Source organism: Mytilus edulis, chromosome 7 (assembly GCF_963676685.1).
Source record: "Mytilus edulis chromosome 7, xbMytEdul2.2, whole genome shotgun sequence".
Lineage (NCBI taxonomy): Eukaryota > Metazoa > Mollusca > Bivalvia > Mytilida > Mytilidae > Mytilus > Mytilus edulis.
The window spans coordinates 53,934,450-53,959,388 of NC_092350.1; the positions used below are offsets into that span (position 1 = coordinate 53,934,450).

Below are 24,939 nucleotides of genomic sequence, written 5' to 3' on the forward strand. Positions count from 1 at the left end.
GTTAATACTTTTAGATTTCAAATTCATATTGAAAACATTTAATGTAATTTAATTATTCAACTGCTGTTTTGCTTTGCGACGTTTATGGACATTCCTACCAGCTCTACATCCGTCCTCTTATCAAGAGCTGTATCGGTTTCTAACCTTTTGCAAGACCAAGAACGAAACTATAAACATTTATCTTACCTCCTATGCATTTCCAGGAATATGATTGGTTAAAAGCGTCCGCGTGCAAACCGTGTATATTTGATATTAGGTTAGTAGGGAGGCGGGGCTTATCTCATACACGGTTAGTAGTGGAGTTACGTTCCTTTATATTCCATATCAGGTAAGAAGATGGCGGGGCTTATTTCATACACGGTTAGTAATGGTGTTATGTCCCTTTATAAAAACAAAACGGTACTGAGAAAAAAACTTAAAAGTTCCAACAGACGAAGAAATTGATGATTAAGATTGAAATAAATTCATTAAGTTATAGTTATTGACCAAGCAAGTCGGTATATAGAATTTAATCTGCACAGCTCAGGTGACCCTTATTAACCAGAACGACGTAGGAGTTCGGGTTAAAGGGTCATCCTGAGCTCGTGCAGATTAAATTCTATATACCGATTTGATTGGCCAATAACTGTTTTAACACATGACGTCATTAATTTACGTGATTGTTTTAGATGTGGACTATATTGCAATCTACGGATCCTGGGAAAGTTTATTGTAGGGTAAAGAAAGGGGTAAATACGACTTTCATTGGTAAGTTTTAAATTGATAACTTTTTTATAAGTTTAGACTTATTGGAAAAATTGCAATTTAATGGTAGATTTTTTTTAAATGTTTCTATTCTATCTATTCCCATTTATTTTTTAATAAATGACGATTAAGACTTTGACAAATTGAGTACTTTCGAATCGTTGTATTAAAAAAAATCATAACTGAAAGGGTTATTGAGTTTAGATTAATTGCTTTTGAATTTCTTTCCACCAATGATATGCTTTAATGGAGAAAGATAAACCGAGGAAGAATTAGATGTTATATTTTAAATATTAAATGTTGAATAAACAGAAAATACGTTTCTTTTTCCAATCTTTTACTCCCCCCTCCCCCAAATTTCTTTGTATCTACTGACACGTCCATCTAAATGAAGTTTGATTGATGGGAATAGATATTCAAGAAGTCGTTATAAATTCCATTGAATCTAAAACTAGTCCAAATCAGATTTCTTTTATTCGGATATTCTTAGATACATTTCTTTTTTGGCGGAAGTTACCAAAAATTGCTTTTACTTTCTTTCTGACTTTAAAACACTGATATAAGATTTATGTTGTACGCAAAATATAATACTGAAACATTTTATGTTCAAGCTAAGATGAAAAAAAGGAATGAGAAACCTTTTTTTTTCCTATTCTGAAACTACGATGCTTGTACAAAGTTCAGTTTTGTCGTAATTTCAAGGCATATGGCGGATTCGGGGGTGGGGACGAACATGTCGTTCACCCTAGGATTGGACAAATTATCGTGTTTGCCTTAAAATCGTCAATATTGTTTTTAGTCTCGCTACGCTCGGTGATATATTTTTTTAATTTGATAGAATAACGCCCCTTTTAAAATCTAGGAACCGCCACTAAAGGTAAAAATAGATTTGAACTGTGCAGTATATCTGCATTATCCAGATTATAGCACAGTAAAAACAAAGAGATTTTACCCATACCATGTGTTAAACACATTTAAACCTAACAAGTCGTTATTGTTGGCATCTGTTTTTGTAGGATCAATGGAAGTATTTTCTTAATGCTAACAGTATTGAAGACTTGCTCATTTTGAGAATCACTAATCTTAATTTCACTCGTTAAGATAGTCGGTAAGATAAATTCGTTACATAGTGTGCTAGTGACCCCATATCGAATTTACTGACCCCATATATACCGTATTAGGTCACTAGCACACTATGTAATTAATAGTATTCATAGTTGTGTCATTGGTTATCATACCGCATCTCCTTATTTTTTATATAGGTCTCATCATGTGTTCATCTGCCATTGTCATGTATATCACCATTGTCTGTACTAAGTCAAATCTGAATATTTTTGTATTTTATGGATGTGTTTGTGTTCAATGCAGTTCTCTGAAAAGTATTCAAGCTTATGAGAAAATTAAAATCAGTGTTTAGCTTTGTCTGGTGTACAACGAATGGCCACATGTCTGTCGTTGATAATCGAATTTTGACCTCTGTATTTCTTTTTTGTTTCATTTTTCAGTCGGATAGTGGATGTTTCATTGTCGTATATCTTCTATCATGTCTCTTCCACTAATAATTCAATTCGCGATTGGTCATATTTGTTTCTTCTGTTTCAGAACTTGTCATTCCTATAGAATGAAATTCAAAACAGTGTGGCTGTGGCCATTGATTGACACATTTTAAAAATTCATCCATTGACTGGAACAATTTACATGAACGTTTGTCTGTAACGACCACTGTTCACCACGTACCTACGATAGACATTTAAACCGTGGGGTCACCAAAGGTTTCTTAACGCCTTTAATTATAAAATAATTCAAAAAATTAATCAGGAATAACCTTTATGTTTTGATTTATATAATTGATATAAATCAAAACATCGTGTTATTTCTGATTAGTTTTTCGAATTACTTTATTAAGGTGTTGAGAACCTTTGGTGACCCCATAGTTTAAGTGTCTTTAAAAAGTACATAGTGAGCAGTGGTTGTTACATACAAACGTTCACCGAAATTGTCCCAGTCAATGGATAAATTTAATGTGTCAATCAATGGCCACAGCCACACTGTTTTGAATTTCATTCTACCCCTTCAATGAACCACATGGATATCAGTACTTTTCTGTTTATTTACTCCCTTATGAATTAACAAGATGTTGATTGCCAATGAAACAATTCTCAACCAGAGACCAAATTACGTAGAAGGTAAGCAACTATAGGTCACCATCCTGCCTTCAGCAATGAGCAAATCCTATAGTGTTTAAAGGTAATTAATTTGTCACAAGTGTACTCGCATATATAAGTCTTGGTTGATCTGCAATCTAAAGACTTGACTATTAATGTTTGTTGATTCTGATTGATTCTAAAAACTAAACTGAAAAATCTCAACTTTGGTAATATCATTTTGGCGTGATTCGATATTTACCAATCCCACCATGCTGTTATTGTGCTATGGTCATTTTGTCATACTCTTGTCTTTCATTTGTGTTGGTGTGCTTTGTCTATAGCGTGTCTATATGCCATTTAGTTTTTAATTCTTTATATAGTTCAAAACATTTTTTTTTATATATATATAAAGTTATGATTATAACACAATGTGGACTGCTGAACCAAGACTTTTGACATTTTTACTTATTATGTCTGTTTGTTTTGCTCACACATTGTGGTCAATATATTGGAATTATATGCTACTGTCATAAAAGTGAGAGGTTTAGCTGGTTAAAAAACAGGTTTAATCTACCAATTTTTACATAACATAAGGAACTACCTGTCCCTAGCCAGGAGAGTAAATATTGCTGTCATTCTTTGATGTATTTAAGCCTTCGATTTTGTTAATTCTTTTTTTTTTTACTTTTTTCTTTACGTTCCAGGTCAGGAGACTGCAATTTTCTGGTTGTCGTTAGTTACTTTGTTTCATGGATTTTTTTCTCCTTTTATGTTGTTTTGTTCATAATCAGGTCGTTAATTTTCTGTTTTGAATTGTTTAACATTTGTCATTTCGGAGTCTTTTAAAGATATTATTTGTTATGAGTGCTCTGACCTTACGGTGACATAAAGTTGCTACGTCATTTTTGTCTTTTGTGGAGAGTAGTCTCATTGGCTATCATACCATGATCTTCTCATTTTTGTATTGGTGATCCCCCATCTACAGCTGTATTTCCATTCAGCCTTACATTTGTAACGGTATATCTGAGGTTAAAAAAAGAAAAAAAGTCATTGTGCGAAGTGGGAACTGCACGTAGTCAACAAAGGAATTTATGGGCTTTGCTCATTGTTGAAGCCCGTACAGTGACCTGTAGTTGTTAATTTCTGTGTCATTTTGGTCTCTTGTGGACAGTTGTCTCATTGGCAATCATACCACATCTTCTTTTTTATATTATTTGAATAAATATTCTTTATGACATAGCGAAGCAAGCTAACAATGGAGCTGCGTGTTGATTAATGATAGACACTATCAAGCTTTACAGATATATTTCCCTTCAGGACGATAGGTCTTTCTTTTAAAGATACAACCATGACGTACCAAGTTTCAATGAAATGTGCTTCAAGACAAAATAAAAATGACCTTCGATAGTCCATTATTTGTCACAATTTTATAATTGAAATACTAACTACAATAAGTTGAAATTCGTTCGGTTGTAGTCTTACATGTATTTTAAAATTTTGTCTTTGGCAATTCATATTTTTACTGTAACTACTAACTTTAAAGATAGTTTTCTCGTTTGGATTGTTTTACATTGTAATTTCGGGGCCTTTTATAACTGACTATGCGGTATGGGTTTTGCTCATTGTTGAAGACCGTACGGTGACCTATATTGTTAATTTCTGTGTCATTTTGGTCTCTTGTGGAGAGTTCTCTCACTGGTAATCATACCACATCTTCTTTTTTTAAACTAGAGGCTCTAAAGAGCCTGTGTCGCTCACCTTGGTCTATGTGCATATTAAACAACAGATGAATTTATGAAACAATTGTGTTTTGGTGATGGTGATGTGTTTGTAGATCTTACTTTACTGAAAATTCTTGCTACTTACAATTTCCTCTATCTATATAGACTTGGCCCTTTAGATACAGAGGAAAATATTTACAAAAATTTACCAAATTAATGAATATTGTTAAAAATTGACTATAAAGGGCAATAACTCCTTAAGGGATTAACTGGCCATTTTGATCATGTTGACTTATTATCAGATCTTTCTTTGCTGAACATTATTGCTGTTAACAGTTTATCTCTATCTATAATAGTATTCAAGATAATAACCAAAAACCGCAAAATTTCTGTAAAAATTACCAATTGGGGGACAGCAACCCTACAACCAGTTGTCCAATTCATCTGAAAATTTCAGGGCAGATAAATATTGACGTGATACACAATTTAACCTTGTCAGATTTGCTCTAAATGCTTTGGCTTTAGAGTTATAAGCCAAAAATCTATATTTTACCCCTATGTTCTATTTTTAGCTATGGCAGCCATCTTGGTTAAATTTGGCCGAGTAATTTCAGAGGAGAAGATTTTTGTAAAAGTTAACGACGACGGACGACAGACGACGGACGACGCCGGACGCCAAGTGATGAGAAAATCTCACTTGGCCCTTCGGGCCAGGTGAGCTAAAAAGACAAATTTTTAATATAACAGTAGTAACCGCGTGTTGTTGAAAACGAGGGGTTTTCTATTAAATTTTTAATCTTTGATTTTCATTACATATTTAAGTCAGAAACAATCATCTGTTAATTTTATTAAATTAAAATACTAGTACTAGAAAACATCTCCTTAACGTAGAATTTTACTTGACACAAATAATATGCGGTCCTGTTCATCTGTCGCTACAATGATGAGATATTTTGTGAGATAAAAATCAATCATTTAAAGTTGAAAGAAAACTTTTAAAACGAGTTGAGTTTTATCCCATAGATATAAGAAGATGTGGTATTAGTGTCAATGAAACAACTCTCAATCCATGTCACAATTTATAAAAGTAAACCACTATAGGTCAAAGTGTGGTCTCCAATATGGAGCATTGGCTCACACCAAAAAAAAGCTGTACAGGGCCCTAAAAATTACTAGACGTGTAAAACCTTTTAAACGGGAATAACTTACATCAGTAAACAAAAACTACTGAACATCAGATTCCTGACTTAGGACAGGTGCAAACAATTGCATTTATTATTGGTAAATTGTGGTTTGCTTAAACGTCCCGTGGTAAATATTACATGTATCTTCTGGACTACAACGGTTAACATATTAGCAATAAACACATAAGTTTAGTAATAAAAACTATCCTGGAATAGATCGGGGTTTGAACTGTAACAAAAAAATAAGGGTATTGTTGGTAGAGACAGTAATTTTGCTTTGCAACAGGCCACATACAAAAATAAAGAAAAAGAATAAGACTATTTATTAAATTCTATTATATACAATTTTGATTATACAGCAATTCTTAAGATAATATAACATTAAAAATAAATGAAAAATTAACTATACTCCTTTCCAGATCGTGTTTGAAAATAAACGAAAAAGAATATGAAGCATCTCTGATACATAAAAAAATAACTACAGCACTACTTCATGTATATTTAATTTCTGGAATGCAAATTATCTCATATTTCAAAACAAGTACTAATAAATCTTGACACTGACAAATTAATATTTTCAGACTCACTTGACATCAACCATACAGGCAGTTCGTACTTTGAAATATAAGGGAAGTTTTTTTTTACATTGAATGAATGCTTCATTAAGAATTAAATCCTTTCCGTTTTGTATGTAGTGAATTACATTCCATTAAAAATTAAAGTCGTCTTCAGCCTGCATGTTTTTACACTACCCAAAAATCTTTCTTTTTTTATCGACCTTTTTCAGTATTGATAAGCAATGATTCAAATTAGGTAGTACGCTTTTTCTATTTTTATTATATAAATAAGCCTCCCGATTAAAAATGATTTTAAATTAAAAATAAGTATGCAATTTTCCTACAGGTCCCTAAACGAGTTGTTGCAAGGGTTCATAATTTTCAGAGAGCGTGGTACTCTCATTAAACGAGGCATTCAGGCCGTACGTGGCTGCGAACTTCTGCATCCCGCACAGCCAAACAAACTCCACACTTTGACAAGGTTTTACTGTTGGTCGGGAGAATGCCATGTTGAACATATTCCATTCCTTGTTTACTTTTGAGGGTACAGAATTATCAAAAAGCAAAGTAATGAAGTATACATATTATTGTAACACTGTAATGGAAACCTAACTATGAACCTTTTGTTGGCTGGCTGTCTTTTCGTGTTACAGGTTTAAAAATGGCAGTGTATGATAATTATACATTTATATATATTTTTAACACAATCTAATTATCATGACAATATTACATATTTAAAGAAAATAATTACAAATCTCATAATAACGTACACAAAACAAAAGAAAAATCAAAATCCACAAGGTCGATTTTAAAACAAACATTTCATCGTCTTAAAATATTTTATGTATCAAAATAATATATCCAAATATTGTGAGGATTGCAGTACTAGTGAACAATGTTTGTTGAGGAGCACCCAACTACAAATACCTTTTCGATAAATCTCTAAATAGTACGATATATTTTATATTTACAAAAATACATATCCCAATATCCTATAATTCCTTTCTTTTTGTTGTTGTTAAGGAATGCTAGAATATTTAGGTTTTCTTTGGTAAATGTGATTTTCAATCATCATTATATACATATATATATTATTTTATCATCAAATGAAATTATTTCAGTACAAACAGTGTTTGAATTGGGAGAAAAAGTATTGTAAGAAAAACTATATTATCTTTCAGATATACATTTTGGTTAGAGATGTTCTTCCATGCAAATGTATACATTCCCCATTTCCATTCTCAATTTTAAGTACTAGTAACATTTGTAAGTTTGTATCAGAATACCCGAACTGCGCTAATTACTATTCTTATATTATGAAGAAAGAACACTGGATGCCTTGAAAGTGTTTCGAGTACATTTACTGAAAATATAGGATTTGACGACTATTAAATCTTGACCACGTGAGTAGGGAAAACTTGCCTTACCTCGCTTTCTTTGAAAAGGTCCATAAAATTTCCCCAAAATGACATATTTATTTATTAAATCCAATTTCAAAATTTACCAATTAAAATTTGTGTTATTACTCCTAATCAGATTTGTTCACAATGTGAATCAAGTAAATTAATTTTGCAATAAATATTGAATACAATATATGTTGTAACAATATTAAGGTTGTTCGCTCCTCTGTTTCAAAATAATTAAATCTTTTTAAAGACTGTTATATATTGATACTTTATACATAATGGAACTTAAAAAGAAAAAAAATATGAAAAGTCTATTACATTGTGTTTGATGCATTCAATTGAAAATTTGGTGGTCAGAGATTCTCTCTAGATTGTTCATACATTTAACATAAATACCTTATTTCTTTAAAAAAAATGTGAAAAAAATAACAAGAATTTTAATTATGAGTGAAATCGAATTTTGAAAAGAAAAGTAGGGGTTAGGGGGCAAAATTTGTATTGTCAATACATAGATAAAACTAGAGAATTCAGAATATATTACAAAATGTAAAAAACAAGAGAAGCAAACATCCTGAAATAATAAACACAGCATTTCCATAAATCACAGTACTGCATTTAAAATAACAATGTCTTTGTGATACCTGCGTCCATTCAGCAAATATCACGATACCACCTACATACAATATTATACAAAGATACGAATAGCAAATTAGCTCTTCTCTTATATTTAACAAAAACATTTCTTTTCTTATAACAAGCTTCCAAACACACCAAACAAAGAAATAAGGAAAGAGTATAAGTTCTCTGGTAATTTGATTTGAAAACGCTGGAATATTGTGCCTTTCCCAAATACCTTTATCATATAAAGAAACAGAATGTTGTATAATAAGTATATTACTTTAAAAACTGATATATTGGAATATATTTTTTTTGTAAAGCATGTTGTATCGAAAGAACATTAAACATTTACAAACAAACAAATTATGATTTCCAAATTATAGAATTAGTTCAATGCAAAGGCTTATGAAATCACTACATTGTAGAATGCTACAAATTCTTCTTCACCCTACTGAGTTACATCGATTGTATACAAATATAAGATACAAAATCAGAGGCTCAAACATGTGTCTAAACTAGGGCTGTGCGCAATAGTAACAATACACATTTTACAAAATTGTAGACCCGAATATAGCGTATCATGTCTAAAAATCACTTTTTTGTTGATGTTGCATTGGTGATTTTTCCAACAGTTTTTGTCTATCTTGAATATTATTTCCCCAAGAAAAAAAGGATAAACAATCGTCATTTAATGACATTAATCATATAAGAAAAGAACTGACATTTTCATTTATACTGAATGTTTGCAGATCTTGTCTTGATGGTCACATTTGTTCTTTGGCTTACCTGGCCCTAAAAGGGCCAAGAATGCTTTTCTTATCACTTGGCGTCCGTCGTCGGCGTTAACTTTTTACATTTTGAATCTCTTCTAGAGAACCACTGTATGGAATGAAACCAAACATGGCATGAATGTTCCTTATGAGGTGTTGACCAAGTGTTGTTACTTTGTAGCCGATCCATCATCCAAGATGGCCGCCAGCGGGGACTTACTTTAACAGAGAACCCAAGGGAAATACATACAAATGTCTTCTTTAAGAGAACCATTGAATGGAATGAATTCAAAAATAGCAAGAATGTTCCTTATGAGATGCTGACTAATTGTTGTTACTTTGACGCCGATCATACATCCAAAATGGCTGCCAGCGGGAGACTTGGTTTAACATAGGATCCTATGCGAAATACATACAAATGTCTTCTTTTAGAGAACCACTGAATGGAATGAAACCAAACATAGTATGCATGTTCCTTATGAGGTGCTGACCAAGTGTTGTTACTTTGTAGCCGATCCATCATCCAAGATGGCCGCCAGCTGGGGACTTACTTTAACATAGGACCCAATGGGAAATACATACAAATTTGTTCTTTTAGAGAACCACTGAATGGAATAAAACCAAACATAGCATGTATGTTCCTGATGAGGTGCTGACCAAGTGTTGTTACTTTGTAGCTGATCCATCACCCTAGATGGCCGCAGGCGGGGGCTTAGTTTAACATAGGACCCTATGGGAAATACATATAGTAGAGTCAGGTGAGCGATATGGGCTCTTGGGAGCCTCTATTTAAAGTTTCTAGTCATCAAATATAATTTTCAGGATAATAATCAAAAACGCAAATAAATTTGTATAACTCGTCAGTTAATTGCAATAACTTATATAATAACATTAACAGGACCAATTTTCTGTACAAGATACGCATTTTGACAATCAATGTCTCTTCAGTGATGCTTGAGGCCAAAATATTTGAAACTTCAAAGCTTATTTTAAAGATGAAGAACTATAAACCAAAAAAGATAAAAAAAAAAAAAAAAAAAAAAAAAAAAGAATAGCTGAAGACGGGGAAGATATATAATACCTGTTACAGAATGAACCGACTGACGTTTTCGGCTATATATGATCATATATCATCTATATTTACAACAGAAACAGATCAAATAATAAACCAAACGACATCGGTCCATCATTATGGCAGAAACTTTTCTAGTCGGAGAATAAAAGACTGAAAAAGGGCATCAAACCGCTAAAGGAACTTTCATTTAGTTGTTGTATAATTCAAACCGTTGAAACAACTGATTAAAGGGGATAAAACGCTTTTGATTTAGACTTACATTTGAACAAACGGTATTATGCAACGGCGCTTACAGTTGCCTTTCAGTCGCCAATTTTAAGATTTCAAAGATGAACTTAATATATCTAACATAAAATCAAAATACAACGTTGTTCATAGCAATTTAAACACACATGACATATTTGCCAATGGTTGTTGACAAGACGACCAATTAGCCATTTCAATATGCGGATCAATAAATGGTTTTAAAGTACAAAGATAGTTTTTAAATTTTAAATTAATAATAAATATGGATTTATGAATATCGACAGTTCTATACAGTAAATGAAATACATTGTACTTCTAAATTAAATCAAAAGCTTCCAGTATAGCTTTCATTGGCGTAACAATTGTTTTCCTGGTTTTATCTCTTACATCGTCGTAACTTGCTATTGCCATGCCAATACATCCCTTGGGATTTGGCTGGTTGTCTGCCCTCGTAAATGATTTGTCCTCAACTATATAAATGCATGTACCAGAATCACCACTCTCAAATGAAAAATTTTCCATCAGCAATTGATTATAAAAGCGAACAAAATGTCTGTCGTGTTTTGCCATTTCATCAAGCTTAGGGAGCAACACATTTTGAAAATGAGCGTCAGTAGCTACATGCAACGGCTTTACGTTCCCTTCTTTGACTTTTTCTAATTGTTGCGCTAGATCTGCCCATTGTGGAACCACACCGTGCTCGAGTCCGTCTTCGAATGTCTGTTTGTCGGCATCATAATCTTCATACTTTACATTTCCTTCAAAATATCCACTTTTGGCACCAACAAGTCTTGCTTTCATTTCCCCTTTCTCAATCTTATTTGATATGTAGTTGTCATTTAAGTATGCTGAAGTCATACCTAATATAGAATATAGAATATTGAATTTAACATTTTGATATGTTTTATTCTTATTCTTTTTTTGATTTGATAAATGTTCATACCAAATATTTCTTACATCTCAGATATGGATTTATAACATAATTTTTTATAACTAAAGAGACACAACCTTTCTACAGTTTGGAAAAGGTAATGGGTATGTTCTAACGGGATATATACATGTGGATCAGGATCTGCTCACCCTTTCTAATGGTTGCCTATTACAGTGCACTAAAGAATTAATTGACAGTACCAAAGAAAAACATCTGATTTTGGTGGGGTTCGATATGCTTAGTCCTAAGTTTTCTATGTTGTTAATGATATCCTTGTCTTTCAGTCGTTTATTTTTTGCCATGCGTTGTCATATTTTCACCGACTTGTGAGTTCAAACATCCTTTGGTATCTTCTACCTCACTTATATCACGAATAATGCAATCTTAAATTAAATCCGACTTAATTGAACAAAGTTTGGCCCATTATGTATTTAAAATAATTATTTATATATGGTAATCTTCGTATATAAAAAAATTGAAATGGAAATATGAGACCAGCATCCTTATTTGAAATGTTTAAAAAAAAAGCAGTTCGTTATATGTCTTGTGATTTCAAATATCTCTTCAGTAAGCTTTCTTTTCTTGATCATCCAAAACTAAATCAAACATTTAAAAGCTGTGTCAAATTTAATATTTTAAATTAGACAGTGAGCTTTTCAGAGTTCAATCTAAACAGGAAAATACAAATCTACAGTGACCAAGATCACTTTGTCTCATTTATACGTTTTCTTTTGAATTATAATTACTATTAAGTAATGTGTTTTGTAGACTTTCGTCATTTTGGTCATGAGTTTTGTTGATTTTGACTTAAATTTGTTGATTGCTCTCTTTGTATCTTATCTTTTTTGAAACTATAGTATATTGATGATTGCAATAACTCATTTTGGTCATCCAGGCCATGTGTGTTAAAAGAAATTTTCAAGTTAGACAATTACTGAAATAATGTGACGCATGATACACAATGCATTTTAAGATTGAATACATATAATATACCTAGAAAAGCTGCTGGATGTGTTGATTGATTTCCATCAGTGTCGATTACCTGTACAATTTCATCATTGTCAATTGAAGATGTGTTTCTATCTAGAATCACAACAGCAGCATCAATACTTGTTTTATCACACTTATCATATATAAACTTGTCATCTATTACAGATCCACAAATGAAAGCATTAGCCTCTCCATTAACATAACAATTAACTATGACTTCTTCTTTATTTTTGTTGCGTTTGTTTCCACATAAAAGCACTTTTCTATCATAAACAACATGCGCACACGTCAAAAAAGCATCTTGTCCACGTCGTTGAACAAATCCACCTAAGGTTCCACATGATTTGGCCGTTCCAACTTTACTACCAACCTTCATTTTATGCAAAAACGAAACATTTCCATGCAATACTTTAGTATTCATACTGCATACGACGGCCGGTAAATGTTTTTCACCCATTGGAATAATTCCCTTAGCCTGACAACAAAGTATAACGCACCTTGGTTGAGTTATAGATTTATAAATCAAAGTCAACTTTGTGTGCGGCAGAAATAGCTCTTTGGCATTTTCACCAGAAACGGTTGTCATGTCTTCACAGCTATAATTTTGTTCGATAGATATGTCACTTTCTTGTGTGTTCTCAGTTGCGAGATAGTAAGCACTTTGTTTGACTGGAATGCCATAAATTTCTCTCGGTAGACCTTCTAAATACTCATCAGCATCAATGACGATGACTGGTTCTTTTGAACAGATAGCTGAATGTCCTTTTTTTCGTTGACTACATTTGCAAAAGAACCCGGGCCAAATATCTTTCACTTGGCTGAAAAAATCTGAGATTGAAGTTTCTTTTATCATGCTTCGCAAAAGATACCAACTGAAAGCTTTACACAGTTTGTGCATTTGGTCTTCCATTGCCTGCCGAAGTAGGTTACTGACCTTAAATGGACATAGATTATGAGCTAAGATAAAACGGAACAGTAACTCATTCTGCTCACATATTTCTTCAGAGGATGTTGAAATTGAGCATATCGTTAGCTGATAAATTTTTTCAAACACCGACATAAACGACTTGGAACACTTTTTTTTTTCAATCAGTGATGTTAAAATATCTGAAAATAAACAAGAACAAAATTAGTTGTTCTGGTGAAACACACACAAATGAATCTACAAATGGTTCAAATTATAAACTAAATGTAAGACATAGATGTCCCATCTACATCATTTTGAATGACCACATTTGTAATGTTGATGGTATCCAATTTACTGTCAGAAAAAAATATGCAAACTTCATCTGAAAGAGAGTCAATTGTATGTTTTGTAGTCTGACGGTTGTAATCAAATGTATGATAACAAGGGTAACAAATAAAAATTGTTCGCTTGCCCTTCGTAGTTTTATTTCTCGCTGCGATCTACAACTAAACTTATCCATTCTCCGATTCCCATTATAAATAAAGGCAACAGTAGTATACCGCTGTTCGAAATTCATAAATCGATTGAAAAAAAAAACAAATTCGGGTTACAAACTAAAACTGAGGGAAACATTACATATAACAGGAGAACTACGAAACAACAGAAACACAACATTAAAATGTAACACACACAGAAACGAACTATAATATAGCAATGGCCAGTTTACTGACTTGGTACAGGACATTTTAAGAAAAAAAATAGGTCAATATCTATAAGTTCTTAAGCATGTACCACATAATCTTAGGAAGTGACCTAAATACCGTTCACTTTTTTTCTAGATGCAAATTAATGTTATATCATTATGTCATTAGTTGCAACCTTTTTTCAAACGTGATTTTATACATAATCGTTCTACTTAAAACAAAACGTCAACATGAAAATAAACAATTTGAACAGTGTTTTATTGCAAACTTAAATGAAAATTTGGTAAACAGGAAATTTATTAGCGACGGATGTGGAAACATATTTCACACTTTAGCATGATAATAATCGATAGAAGCTTGATACCTTTTTTTCAGAACGCTCTAATGTTTAGTACAGGAGAAAAATGCGACGCAAACTTCATACATGACTTTTTTTGTTATTATGTGCATGAATACACACTTGCTGTGTAATCAAGGGGATTGATGAGACGAAATATCAACATGTTTCACGTTCTCACAGAACTGCATTCTCACATAAAACCTTGAACCAAATTCCAAGATTGTTCTGCATTTAGTAAACATTTTACCAACAATTACTTCAATTGTATGGCTAATGTTCTTATATCATAGTGTTCTTATATCATAGAATTACTAGAATTACTAAACTTCTCAAAAATAATTCTACAATGACTAAGATAAATTTGTTTCCTAATTTTAATGATAGTTTAAATATCTTAATTTATTTGTTTGTTTTTATGTTTGTTATAAAATTGAGAATGGAAATGGGTCAAAGATTCAACGACAGGACAACAGAGCAGACAACAGTCGAAGGCCCCAAATGGGTCTTCAATGCAGCGAGAAACTCCCGCACCCGGAGTAGTCCTTCAGCTGGCCCCTTAATAAATATGTATACTAGTTCAGTGATAATAGATGTCATTCTAAACTCCGATTTATACACTAAAAGAAACTAAAATTAAAAATCATACAAGACTAACAAAGGCCAGAGACTCCTGAGTTTATTTATCTATTTATGTGTTTCATTTAGTGTCATTTAATCTGTATGGCTTGGATGACTTACTTGACCAGAACGACATAGGAGTTCGGGTTAAAGGGTCATTCCGAACGTGCAGATTAAATTATATATTCAGATTTGATTAGCCAATAACTGTTTGAACACATGACACCATAGATGTACATGATCAATCTGGAAATATGCGGCCGATATTGAATCCACAACTCCTGTGAAATTTTTATTACGGATAAAAAAATGGATGAAGTACGCCTTTAAGTAACTAAAGGTGACATTAGTAGCATTTCAATTTCAACTTTTTTATATACTTTATATTTCTCCTAGTATTGCTTTTGTTATACTTTATCATTCTCATAAAATTGCTTCGTAATTAGCGTGGTTGCAACAACTTAAACCCTCCCTTAATCGCAGAGGTTTTTTTTGGAACAAATTATGCAATATGTGCAATATTTTTTTGGTCTGTTATTTTTTGCATTTTGATTTTAATTCGATTTATTTATATTCTAAATATTTTTGTACATTAAACCTTGAAATGTGTATAATAATTACTACAGACAAACTTAATATATAAATATAATAAAATTGAGAATGGAAATTGGGAATAAGTCAAACAGACAACAATCCGTCCATAGAGATAACAGCAAACGGCCACAAATTGCTTTTCAATACAGCGAGACAATCTCACATCCGGAGGTGGGGCTCCACTGTCCCCTTAATAAAAATGTGTACTAGTTCAGTGAAAATAGACGTCATACTAAACTCCAAAACATATAAATTAACTGAAATTAAAAAAAACATATAAAACTAACAAAGGCCAGAGACTCCTGACTTGGGACAGGCGCAAAAATGCCTGTGGAAAAACATATTTTCTGAGATCTCAACCATCGCTACATAGGATCATTTCTTTAAATGAGTTGCGTGGAATAGAAATCAAAGTTATGCAAGAGCACTCAAAACATGCACATATATAAAACTGATTGCTTTTAAAACATTCAAATACAAAATAACAGATGACTTTTGGTCTGTTATGCAGGGTTTTTATATCAACTCAATATTCAAATAAAAATCAATGTTATCTGTACAATTAAGAATACCTTTCTGATTTACAGTTTTTGCCAAGGATTTATATTTGGTCTCTAAAGTTCGGTCGATTATCAGATGAAGGTCATACATGTCGCAGTATATCTTCAATTTGTAAAACCAATCTGAAATGTAAATTTTATTAATTAATTATATTTAGAAAGATAGAATATTTAAAGACATCTTTTATTCTTCTTCCTGTCACTCGTGTTTCTATAATTCTTGAAGTTGTTGGTCTAAGATATCCTGTGGTGTTTGTCGTTGATGGAATATGTTCTTTGTTGTTCTGAGGTTTGCATGTTGTGTCGACTATTACAGTATTTGTGTGTGAGTTTCTCTGTTATGAATGTTTTTGCGTGTGTTGTGCTGTTTTTCTGTCATTTTGTTTAAATTCTCATAAAGCGGGATGGTTTTTCTAGCCATTAAACTAGGTTCAACCAACAATGTTTTCATAAACTGTCCTGTACCAAGTCATTAATATGGCATTTTTTATCAAATAGGTCGTTTTTATGTGTGTTGGCGGTTTTTTTTTTTGTTGCACTTCGATGGTTTTGTTGTTTCTTTTGTTCTCCTTTAACAGTTGATGTATTTCCCTCGGTTTTGGTTTGTTATCCAGATTTGTTTTCTCTCAATTGGTTTATGACTTTTGAACAGTGGTCTTCAACTTCGTACTTTATTTGGCCTTTTCAACTTTTTTGGATTCGAGCTTCACTGATGGGTCTTTTGTAGACGAAACGCGCGTCTGGCGTATATACTAAATTTAGTCTTGGTATCTATGATGAGTTTATTTTATATACTACTGTTGACTTCATTTAGACAGATAGTTCTGGTCCCTTTGTCCAGATAATTATAGTGCACCTTACTGTCGAAGAATCGAATGGAAATTCTCGCGGCAAATTAATGTTAGCCGTTCGCTTTTTCGCGGTAAGAATAGAAACGGGAAAATCAATCTTCCGCTAATATTTCAAGAAAACTCGATTAAAAGGATAAAGGTTTGCATGGACGTGTACCAATAGGATTGTGTGTAGGATCAGTTATATCAACGATTTTACAGACAACATATCTATACTACAAATTGTACCTTTATTTCGAAATGAAAGGGATGAATGAAAAAAAAACTATAACTATATTAAATGACATTTCAATTAAAATGGAATTAACTGATATTGTTATAAAACAAAATTCATAACAATAAGCTATAAAAGGACGTCAGTCAATGATTTTTGATAATGTAAACCACATTGCAGGTCAATAAGATCAAAAGATGTTTCAATAAGTTTAAATATTTGCAGCTTCTAATTCACTCTTAATTCAGCTATTCTTCTTTTTTGATGTGTGAAAGTGTTTAACACGCAAACTTAAACGTAGCTCGACCACCTAGGCTCTTAGAAAAAAGAGCTTTCGGTGGCCGGGTGTTACCCCTCACCGTCAGTTTTAATCTAGCGTCGTAACATTGTACCTGATATATAAGGCATGAAGATGGAATTAATACAAAACAGCTGAATTATCTATTGTAAAGGATCCTACAAATTAATGTAAGATGCAGACACAGAAATAATTATATTATAAGTACGTCTGAACCAGTGACGACTCTACAACAGATTTTATCCATTTGTCATTTGTTAAGGGACTTTCCGTATGAATTTTCTTTGGATTTTGGTATTTTTGTTATTTTACTTTTATAACGATATAATTTATCACTGTATATAAATTTAAAAAGTATTTTTTGATGATAGGTTTATTATTTTAAATCAATCCAAATCGTTTAAGATCCTCTGTTAAAGAATGTCGTTGGTAGGGTATATCTATACACTTTTTATGTTATTATATATATACACAGTAATATTTTATCAGATACAATTATATGATTTGTCTTATCTTGTACATTGTAACTATTTACACCTTCCTCTTACGTTTTGAAAGTATTCTTTATAATCTTTATAAATTGTCCAAACTAATAGACTGTTAATTAACTGTAATTTCTATCAAATGGTACATGAATACTATGAGATTAGTTTTTTTTTATTTGATGTACTCCCATGGTGAGTCATGCTTAATCTGCAATGTTTATTCTGTAATGACTTCCTCTGCCTATTATTGACAATATTTAAGTTTGATTTTGCATCCATACAAGTTGGTTCTGTAATCAATATGGTTATAATAATACATCTGTATAGAGGATATACCGCTATACGTAGATGTGACCGAATTCTAATGACACAAATATGCAAACAATATTAAGGTCTTCAAACATACACATGTCACTTTACAATATGACAACTTAAGAGATTGGTTGGAAAAAGTTCTATACAAATTGCATAGACAATTGTGGATCTGCCAGTAATACCAAATTTTTCAGACAAGAAAAAAATATAAAGATATGGACGATATTCGTAGGTTTGGTCCAGCACATGAACATATGGCGGTAAAAAACACCGTATTTTAAACAAATCATTTCTCTTACCTTTTCCTTCTTTGTTATTTGCTAGCGGTGAACGTAAGGATGGAAGTGAATTTGATCGACATCTCATCAAGGGACTTTTGAAACTGAAATTGAGCAAATATTGTTTTTATATTGATTTACTGCGTAAATAAACTTATCATAGATACCAGGATCAAAATTTTATATTTACGCCAGACGCGCGTTTCGTCTAAAAAAGACTCATCAGTGACGCTAGAATCAAAAAATGTTTAAAAGGCCAAATAGAGTACAAGGTTGAAGAGCATACAGCTACGGTAATTTATTCCTGAGGTATAAAAGCCTTAGTTTTTAAAAAATTATAAGTTTTGTTAACAGTTAATTTATAATTATGAACATATCAATGATAACTCAAGTCAACACAATTGTATACCTCAAATTATTTCTAATTCACATTTTTATGTTTTATGTTATTATCAGACATGGACAGAGAAGAGGCATTTAAAAATGTTTTTATGCTGCCTTGAAAGCACTGATATGAATATAAATTGTGTTTACTTAAAATGAAATTATACAATTGTAATGAATTTATTCTCATCTTGATTAGGCACTGCTTAAGTAAAAATCAAAACACACATATTGTTTGGTGTTATATTGAGAACAAGTTAAGTTTATCGATGCTAACATGTGCTCTCTATAAAAATTAAAATGCGGATAGGTCATAAGTGTATCTATAGTCATTGGTGGCGGCACCCCAGATCTAAACATTGCTGTATACAATTGTATGATTTAATTTGCATAATTCAAATCAACCTTTTCCAATATCGTATAAACATTAAAAAAGAGTTTTCTCTTCATATGAACACAAATTATTTCAAAGTAAATGACTTGTACCTAGTCAAGAAAATGACAGTTGTTATCTTATAGTTCGTTTCTCTGTGTGTTGCATTGTCGTTTTGGGTTTTTGTTGCACTTCAGTGTATCTGTTGTTTTAATTGTTTTCCTCGTATAGTTCAGTTATAATTTATTTGTTTACCTCAGTTTAAGTTTGTAAACTGGATTTGTTTTTTCTCAATCGATTTATCACTTTCGAACAGTGGAATAATACTGTTGCCTTTATTTAGTGGGTATAATATACATGCATATATAGTACGGATCATAAAATCATCAAATAAAGTACATATCAACCTTGATCTCGTAGCTGTTTCATCAACTCAAACACTAGAAATCAAGTACACTGCTATAAAATAAAGCCTCATACCTTCTGGGAATATCTATTTAAAGTTTTAGTTATTTCGGACATACAATTGGATGGGAAAATTGATGAATTGACGAAAGTATACCATGTTAAACACATGGACTCGTGTTTTTAATTAAATCCCGAGACACATAAAAAATAAGCCTTTCTGTGTTTGTTTTTGTTTTTGGCAAAATATAAAAACGACATAACACGTATGTGTATTTATGTTTTTCTTATATCCATATTTACAATCAACAGTTTAATCAGTCAGTAGTTTGTTGTAATTGCATGACAAATTAAAGCGAGCAATTTTCCTATCAACCTCGGCCAAGACAAGGCTCTAGGTTATTTAGACTAAATTATTACAACAGAGAACAACCAAATCATATTTTACATATCAAGGTACTCCTGGTTGTCATACTCCTTGTCACATAAGAGATAAGACCAAAAGCAAAAGCACAAAAAAAACATTATATACATGTACATATCGCATACAATTAAACATAAAAAGCAAACTTCTCACTCTTTATACATACAACAAAAAGGTTCTATCTAGCAGCCCAAACACTTATGGTATGAAAATACAAAATCAAAGTGAAAGATTCAGCAACATCAACAACAGGCTAATGAGAGTCTGAAATCGTTCACCTGTAATTTCAGTTTCAGACACTTTGCTGAACAATTTTGTCATTTACACTTAGCTTTCCATCTTTCTATAATATAATAGATAAAACATAACCCAAAACTGAAAATATCCTCAAAATTAACTATTTCTGGACAGTAACCCAACAATGATTTGTCCTATTGGTCAGATGATTAATTGACTGGTAGATATAAACCTGATTAAAACTTTCACCTATGTGAGTTTTGCCCTTATTGCTTTAGTTTTTAGATGAAAGCCAAAAACTTAATTTGACCCCTATGTTCTATTGTCGGAAACTGCTGCCATGCTTTTAAATGGACTAAATCCAAAAATGCAATCTATAAACTAGATTCACATAGGAACATGTAATTAAAGTTTTTAAGTATTTGGTCAAGTATTTGCAGAGAAGAAGATTTTCGGAAAAGTAATTAGACTTTCACAAAAAATGTAAAAAAAACAACTTTAGAGGGCAATAACTCTTGAAGCGGTCAATTGAATATTTTGATCATGTTGACTTATTTGTATATTTAACTTAGCTGAACATTTATTGCTATTTAAGCTTTCTTTCTATCTTTTATAATATAAAATATAATAACCAAAAACATTAAAATAAAAAAAAAAATTAAAACAATTTCGGACAGTAACCCTACATAGCAACGAAATTTGACCCCAATGTTCTATCTTTAGCCATGGCGGACATGTTTGTTAATGGATTATAACTTCGGATACAATTTATAAACTTGATACCCTAAGAAACATTTCAGTTGAAGTTGGCAAATATTTGGTCCAGGAGTTTCAGAGGAGAAGATTTTTAAATGTTAGAAAACATAACTAACAAATTGTGTAAAATTTTCTCTAAAGGTCAATAACTCCTTAAGGGGTCAACTGACAATTTTGGTCACTTAACATTTTTGCTGTTTACAGTTTATCGTTTTCTTCAATCATATACAAATAATAACCAAAAACTGCAAAATTTACTTAAAACTAACAAGTAAGTGACAGCAATCCACCAATGAGTTCTTCTAACATTTTCAGTGATGATAGATTGACCTATTGCACTTTTTTACCCCTCTGTTATATTAGATTTCCTTTAAATGCTTAAGTTTTTGAGATATTAGCAAACAACTGCGTTTGACCCCTATGGTGTTTTTTAGCAATGGTGGCCATGTTTTTTTCAATTGATCAAAACTAAGTATACAATTTATAAACAATATACCCTAAGGACCATTTATTTAAAGTTTAAAGATATTTGGCTTAGAAGTTTCAGAGGTTAAGAGATTTTTGAATTGTTTACGAAGACGATAGACGAAGACAGGCTACTCCAGACGCTTACAAACATCTGCCAGACCAAGATTTTATCAAGTTCGTAAATTGATTCAAAGATGAGTGCTTATGCAGCTCATCTGGTAACTCATTTCAATGTTTAGCCCCCACATACCTTAAAGATTGTAGGTCAGATGCAGTTGTTCTCACATGTGGTAGGTCTGCTGTATTCTGGTATCTAAATGAGTAAGGGTTTTCTGTTAAATTAATTAAACCAAAGAACACTCTTTATTAATTAATTATCTTGAAAACCTCAATAGCCAATGATCTCAAATTTCTAATTCTCTCTCTCTCTCTCTCTCTCTCTCTCTCTCTCTCTCTCTCTCTCTCTCTCTCTCTCTCTCTCTCTCTCTCCTCTCTCTCTCTCTCTCTCTCTCTTATAGGTGTCATACCACCAATTACTCCGTCAAATTTAGAACGTATGTGAAAGTAGGCCTACTCGGACCAAAAATAGTGCATTTGATGTCATTGTTCACCTAAACTAACCAATAAATTTGCAGAAATGACACTTTTGTTGAAAGAGAAATATATCAAGACCATTTTGAGTCAAATTTTATCTGTCTAGGAGTTTGCATTTAAAATTGAGGATTAATACACTCCATGGTATACTAATTTAAGATTTTCAGAAAACCAGGGGTTATTTTTAGTGGTACCTCCTTTCGGAAGCTCTCTTCTTTCTTATATGATTTAGAATGTATATTGAAAATTGGCATGCAGAAAGGTGACACCTGTACAATTCAGGATATACCTAGTTTCTATGAAGTTAAACTTGAGGTAAAATATTTAGAAAGCTGTGAAAATTGCAAAATTTGGTTGAACAGATAGGGACTTTTAATTGGTGGTATGACACCTTTAAGCGAAATGCGGTGAAACATCAAATTCAGAAAACAATTGATTTTTTTTGTCTTAACTGATCTTATGAAATAATACTAGGCACATTTCAATCTTTCTGGGGGCAAAATGTCACATATTGCATATTTAAAGCCTAAAACTTGAGTTTGTGCTATTTTTAGCTTTTCTCACCCTGACAATATGCTTTAATATAAAAAAAAATGTCCTAAATTGTTATAAATGCACAGAAAGTTGTATCTGTGGTGTTAAACATTAAAACATAGGTTATTTACTACCCCAAAAAAAAATTTGTCATGCAGATTTAATGAAATTATTTGATTTTTACCCCTTATATCATTGCGTCATACTATTTACTTGGAAGATAGCATAGCCTAATGTAAACACTGCAGAAACTCACAAAAATACCATTTACTATTCCAAATGAAATTTTTATATCTTAAATTTTATTAACTGATGTAAATAAAAACAGTTTAATGACCATGACTGCACTTTTGATCAATTTGTAGTACTTTACTGACACCAGATGAAAAAAAGGGGGGGTCAATATTCCTTGACACTTCAATACCTTGGATTTTTTACTAAATTCATTGCGAAAACTGTTGAAAGTCTTTAAAGTAGTACAACAAACAAGGAAAAATAAGCAAAAACTGATCTTGATATTGAAAGTTTATGTTCCTGTAGCCCAAAATGAAATTTTCAAGTATTTTCTATCAAAGTCATACATTACAGTCAGTTTAAATTGAGCTGTGAAATTTTTAATATAAGTTGCATTATGCTCAGAAAGGCTGTTTTTAACTTCAAATTGACTAAGGATTAAGAATAAAGCAAAACAAAAGATTTCTAATCAACTTTTTTGTCTCTTTAGGTGTCATACCACCAATTACTCCCTCAAATTTAGAACGTATGTGAAAGTAGGCCTACTCGGACCAAAAATAGTGCATTTGATGTCATTGTTGACCTAAACTAACCAATAAATTTGCAGAAATGAAACTTTTGTTGAAAGAGAAATATATCAAGACCATTTTGAGTCAAATTTTATCTGTCTAGGAGTTTGCATTTAAAATTGAGGATTAATACACTCCATGGTATACTAATTTAAGATTTTCAGAAAACCAGGGGTTATTTTTAGTGGTACCTCCTTTCGGAAGCTCTCTTCTTTCTTATATGATTTAGAATGTATATTGAAAATTGGCATGCAGAAAGGTGACACCTGTACAATTCAGGATATACCTAGTTTCTATGAAGTTAAACTTAAGGTAAAATATTTAGAAAGCTGTGAAAATTGCAAAATTTGGTTGAACAGATAGGGACTTTTAATTGGTGGTATGACACCTTTAAGCGAAATGCGGTGAAACATCAAATTCAGAAAACAATTGATTTTTTTTGTCTTAACTGATCTTATGAAATAATACTAGGCACATTTCAATCTTTCTGGGGGCAAAATGTCACATATTGCATATTTAAAGCCTAAAACTTGAGTTTGTGCTATTTTTAGCTTTTCTCACCCTGACAATATGCTTTAATATAAAAAAAAATGTCCTAAATTGTTATAAATGCACAGAAAGTTGTATCTGTGGTGTTAAACATTAAAACATAGGTTATTTACTACCCCAAAAAAAAATTTGTCATGCAGATTTAATGAAATTATTTGATTTTTACCCCTTATATCATTGCGTCATACTATTTACTTGGAAGATAGCATAGCCTAATGTAAACACTGCAGAAACTCACAAAAATACCATTTACTATTCCAAATGAAATTTTTATATCTTAAATTTTATTAACTGATGTAAATAAAAACAGTTTAATGAACATGACTGCACTTTTGATCAATTTGTAGTACTTTACTGACACCAGATGAAAAAAAGGGGGGTCAATATTCCTTGACACTTCAATACCTTGGATTGTTTACTAAATTCATTGCGAAAACTGTTGAAAGTCTTTAAAGTAGTAGAACAAACAAGGAAAAATAAGCAAAAACTGATCTTGATATTGAAAGTTTATGTTCCTGTAGCCCAAAATGAAATTTTCAAGTATTTTCTATCAAAGTCATACATTACAGTCAGTTTAAATTGAGCTGTGAAATTTTTAATATAAGTTGCATTATGCTCAGAAAGGCTGTTTTTAACTTCAAATTGACTAAGGATTAAGAATAAAGCAAAACAAAAGATTTCTAATCAACTTTTTTGTCTCTTTAGGTGTCATACCACCAATTACTTCCTCAAATTTAGAACGTATGTGAAAGTAGGCCTACTCGGACCAAAAATAGTGCATTTGATGTCATTGTTGACCTAAACTAACCAATAAATTTGCAGAAATGAAACTTTTGTTGAAAGAGAAATATATCAAGAC

At 31.8% G+C, this 24,939-nt stretch overlaps 1 protein-coding gene across 1 annotated transcript in view; it reads right to left on the reverse strand.

Annotated features, from left to right (window-relative positions):
* Positions 1 to 10,472: 10,472 nt before the first annotated feature.
* The window catches only part of LOC139481785 (uncharacterized), an 18,639-nt gene continuing 4,172 nt past the window's right edge, over positions 10,473 to 24,939 (reverse strand). The window contains exons 2-6 of the mRNA XM_071265285.1: positions 21,851 to 21,913; positions 18,575 to 18,657; positions 16,125 to 16,235; positions 12,393 to 13,496; positions 10,473 to 11,328 (exon numbers count right to left, since the gene is read on the reverse strand). Of these exons, the coding sequence (XP_071121386.1) occupies positions 10,784 to 11,328; positions 12,393 to 13,496; positions 16,125 to 16,235; positions 18,575 to 18,657; positions 21,851 to 21,913 (1,906 nt within the window). The 3' untranslated portion in view covers positions 10,473 to 10,783. The remainder of the gene's footprint in view (positions 11,329 to 12,392; positions 13,497 to 16,124; positions 16,236 to 18,574; positions 18,658 to 21,850; positions 21,914 to 24,939) is intronic.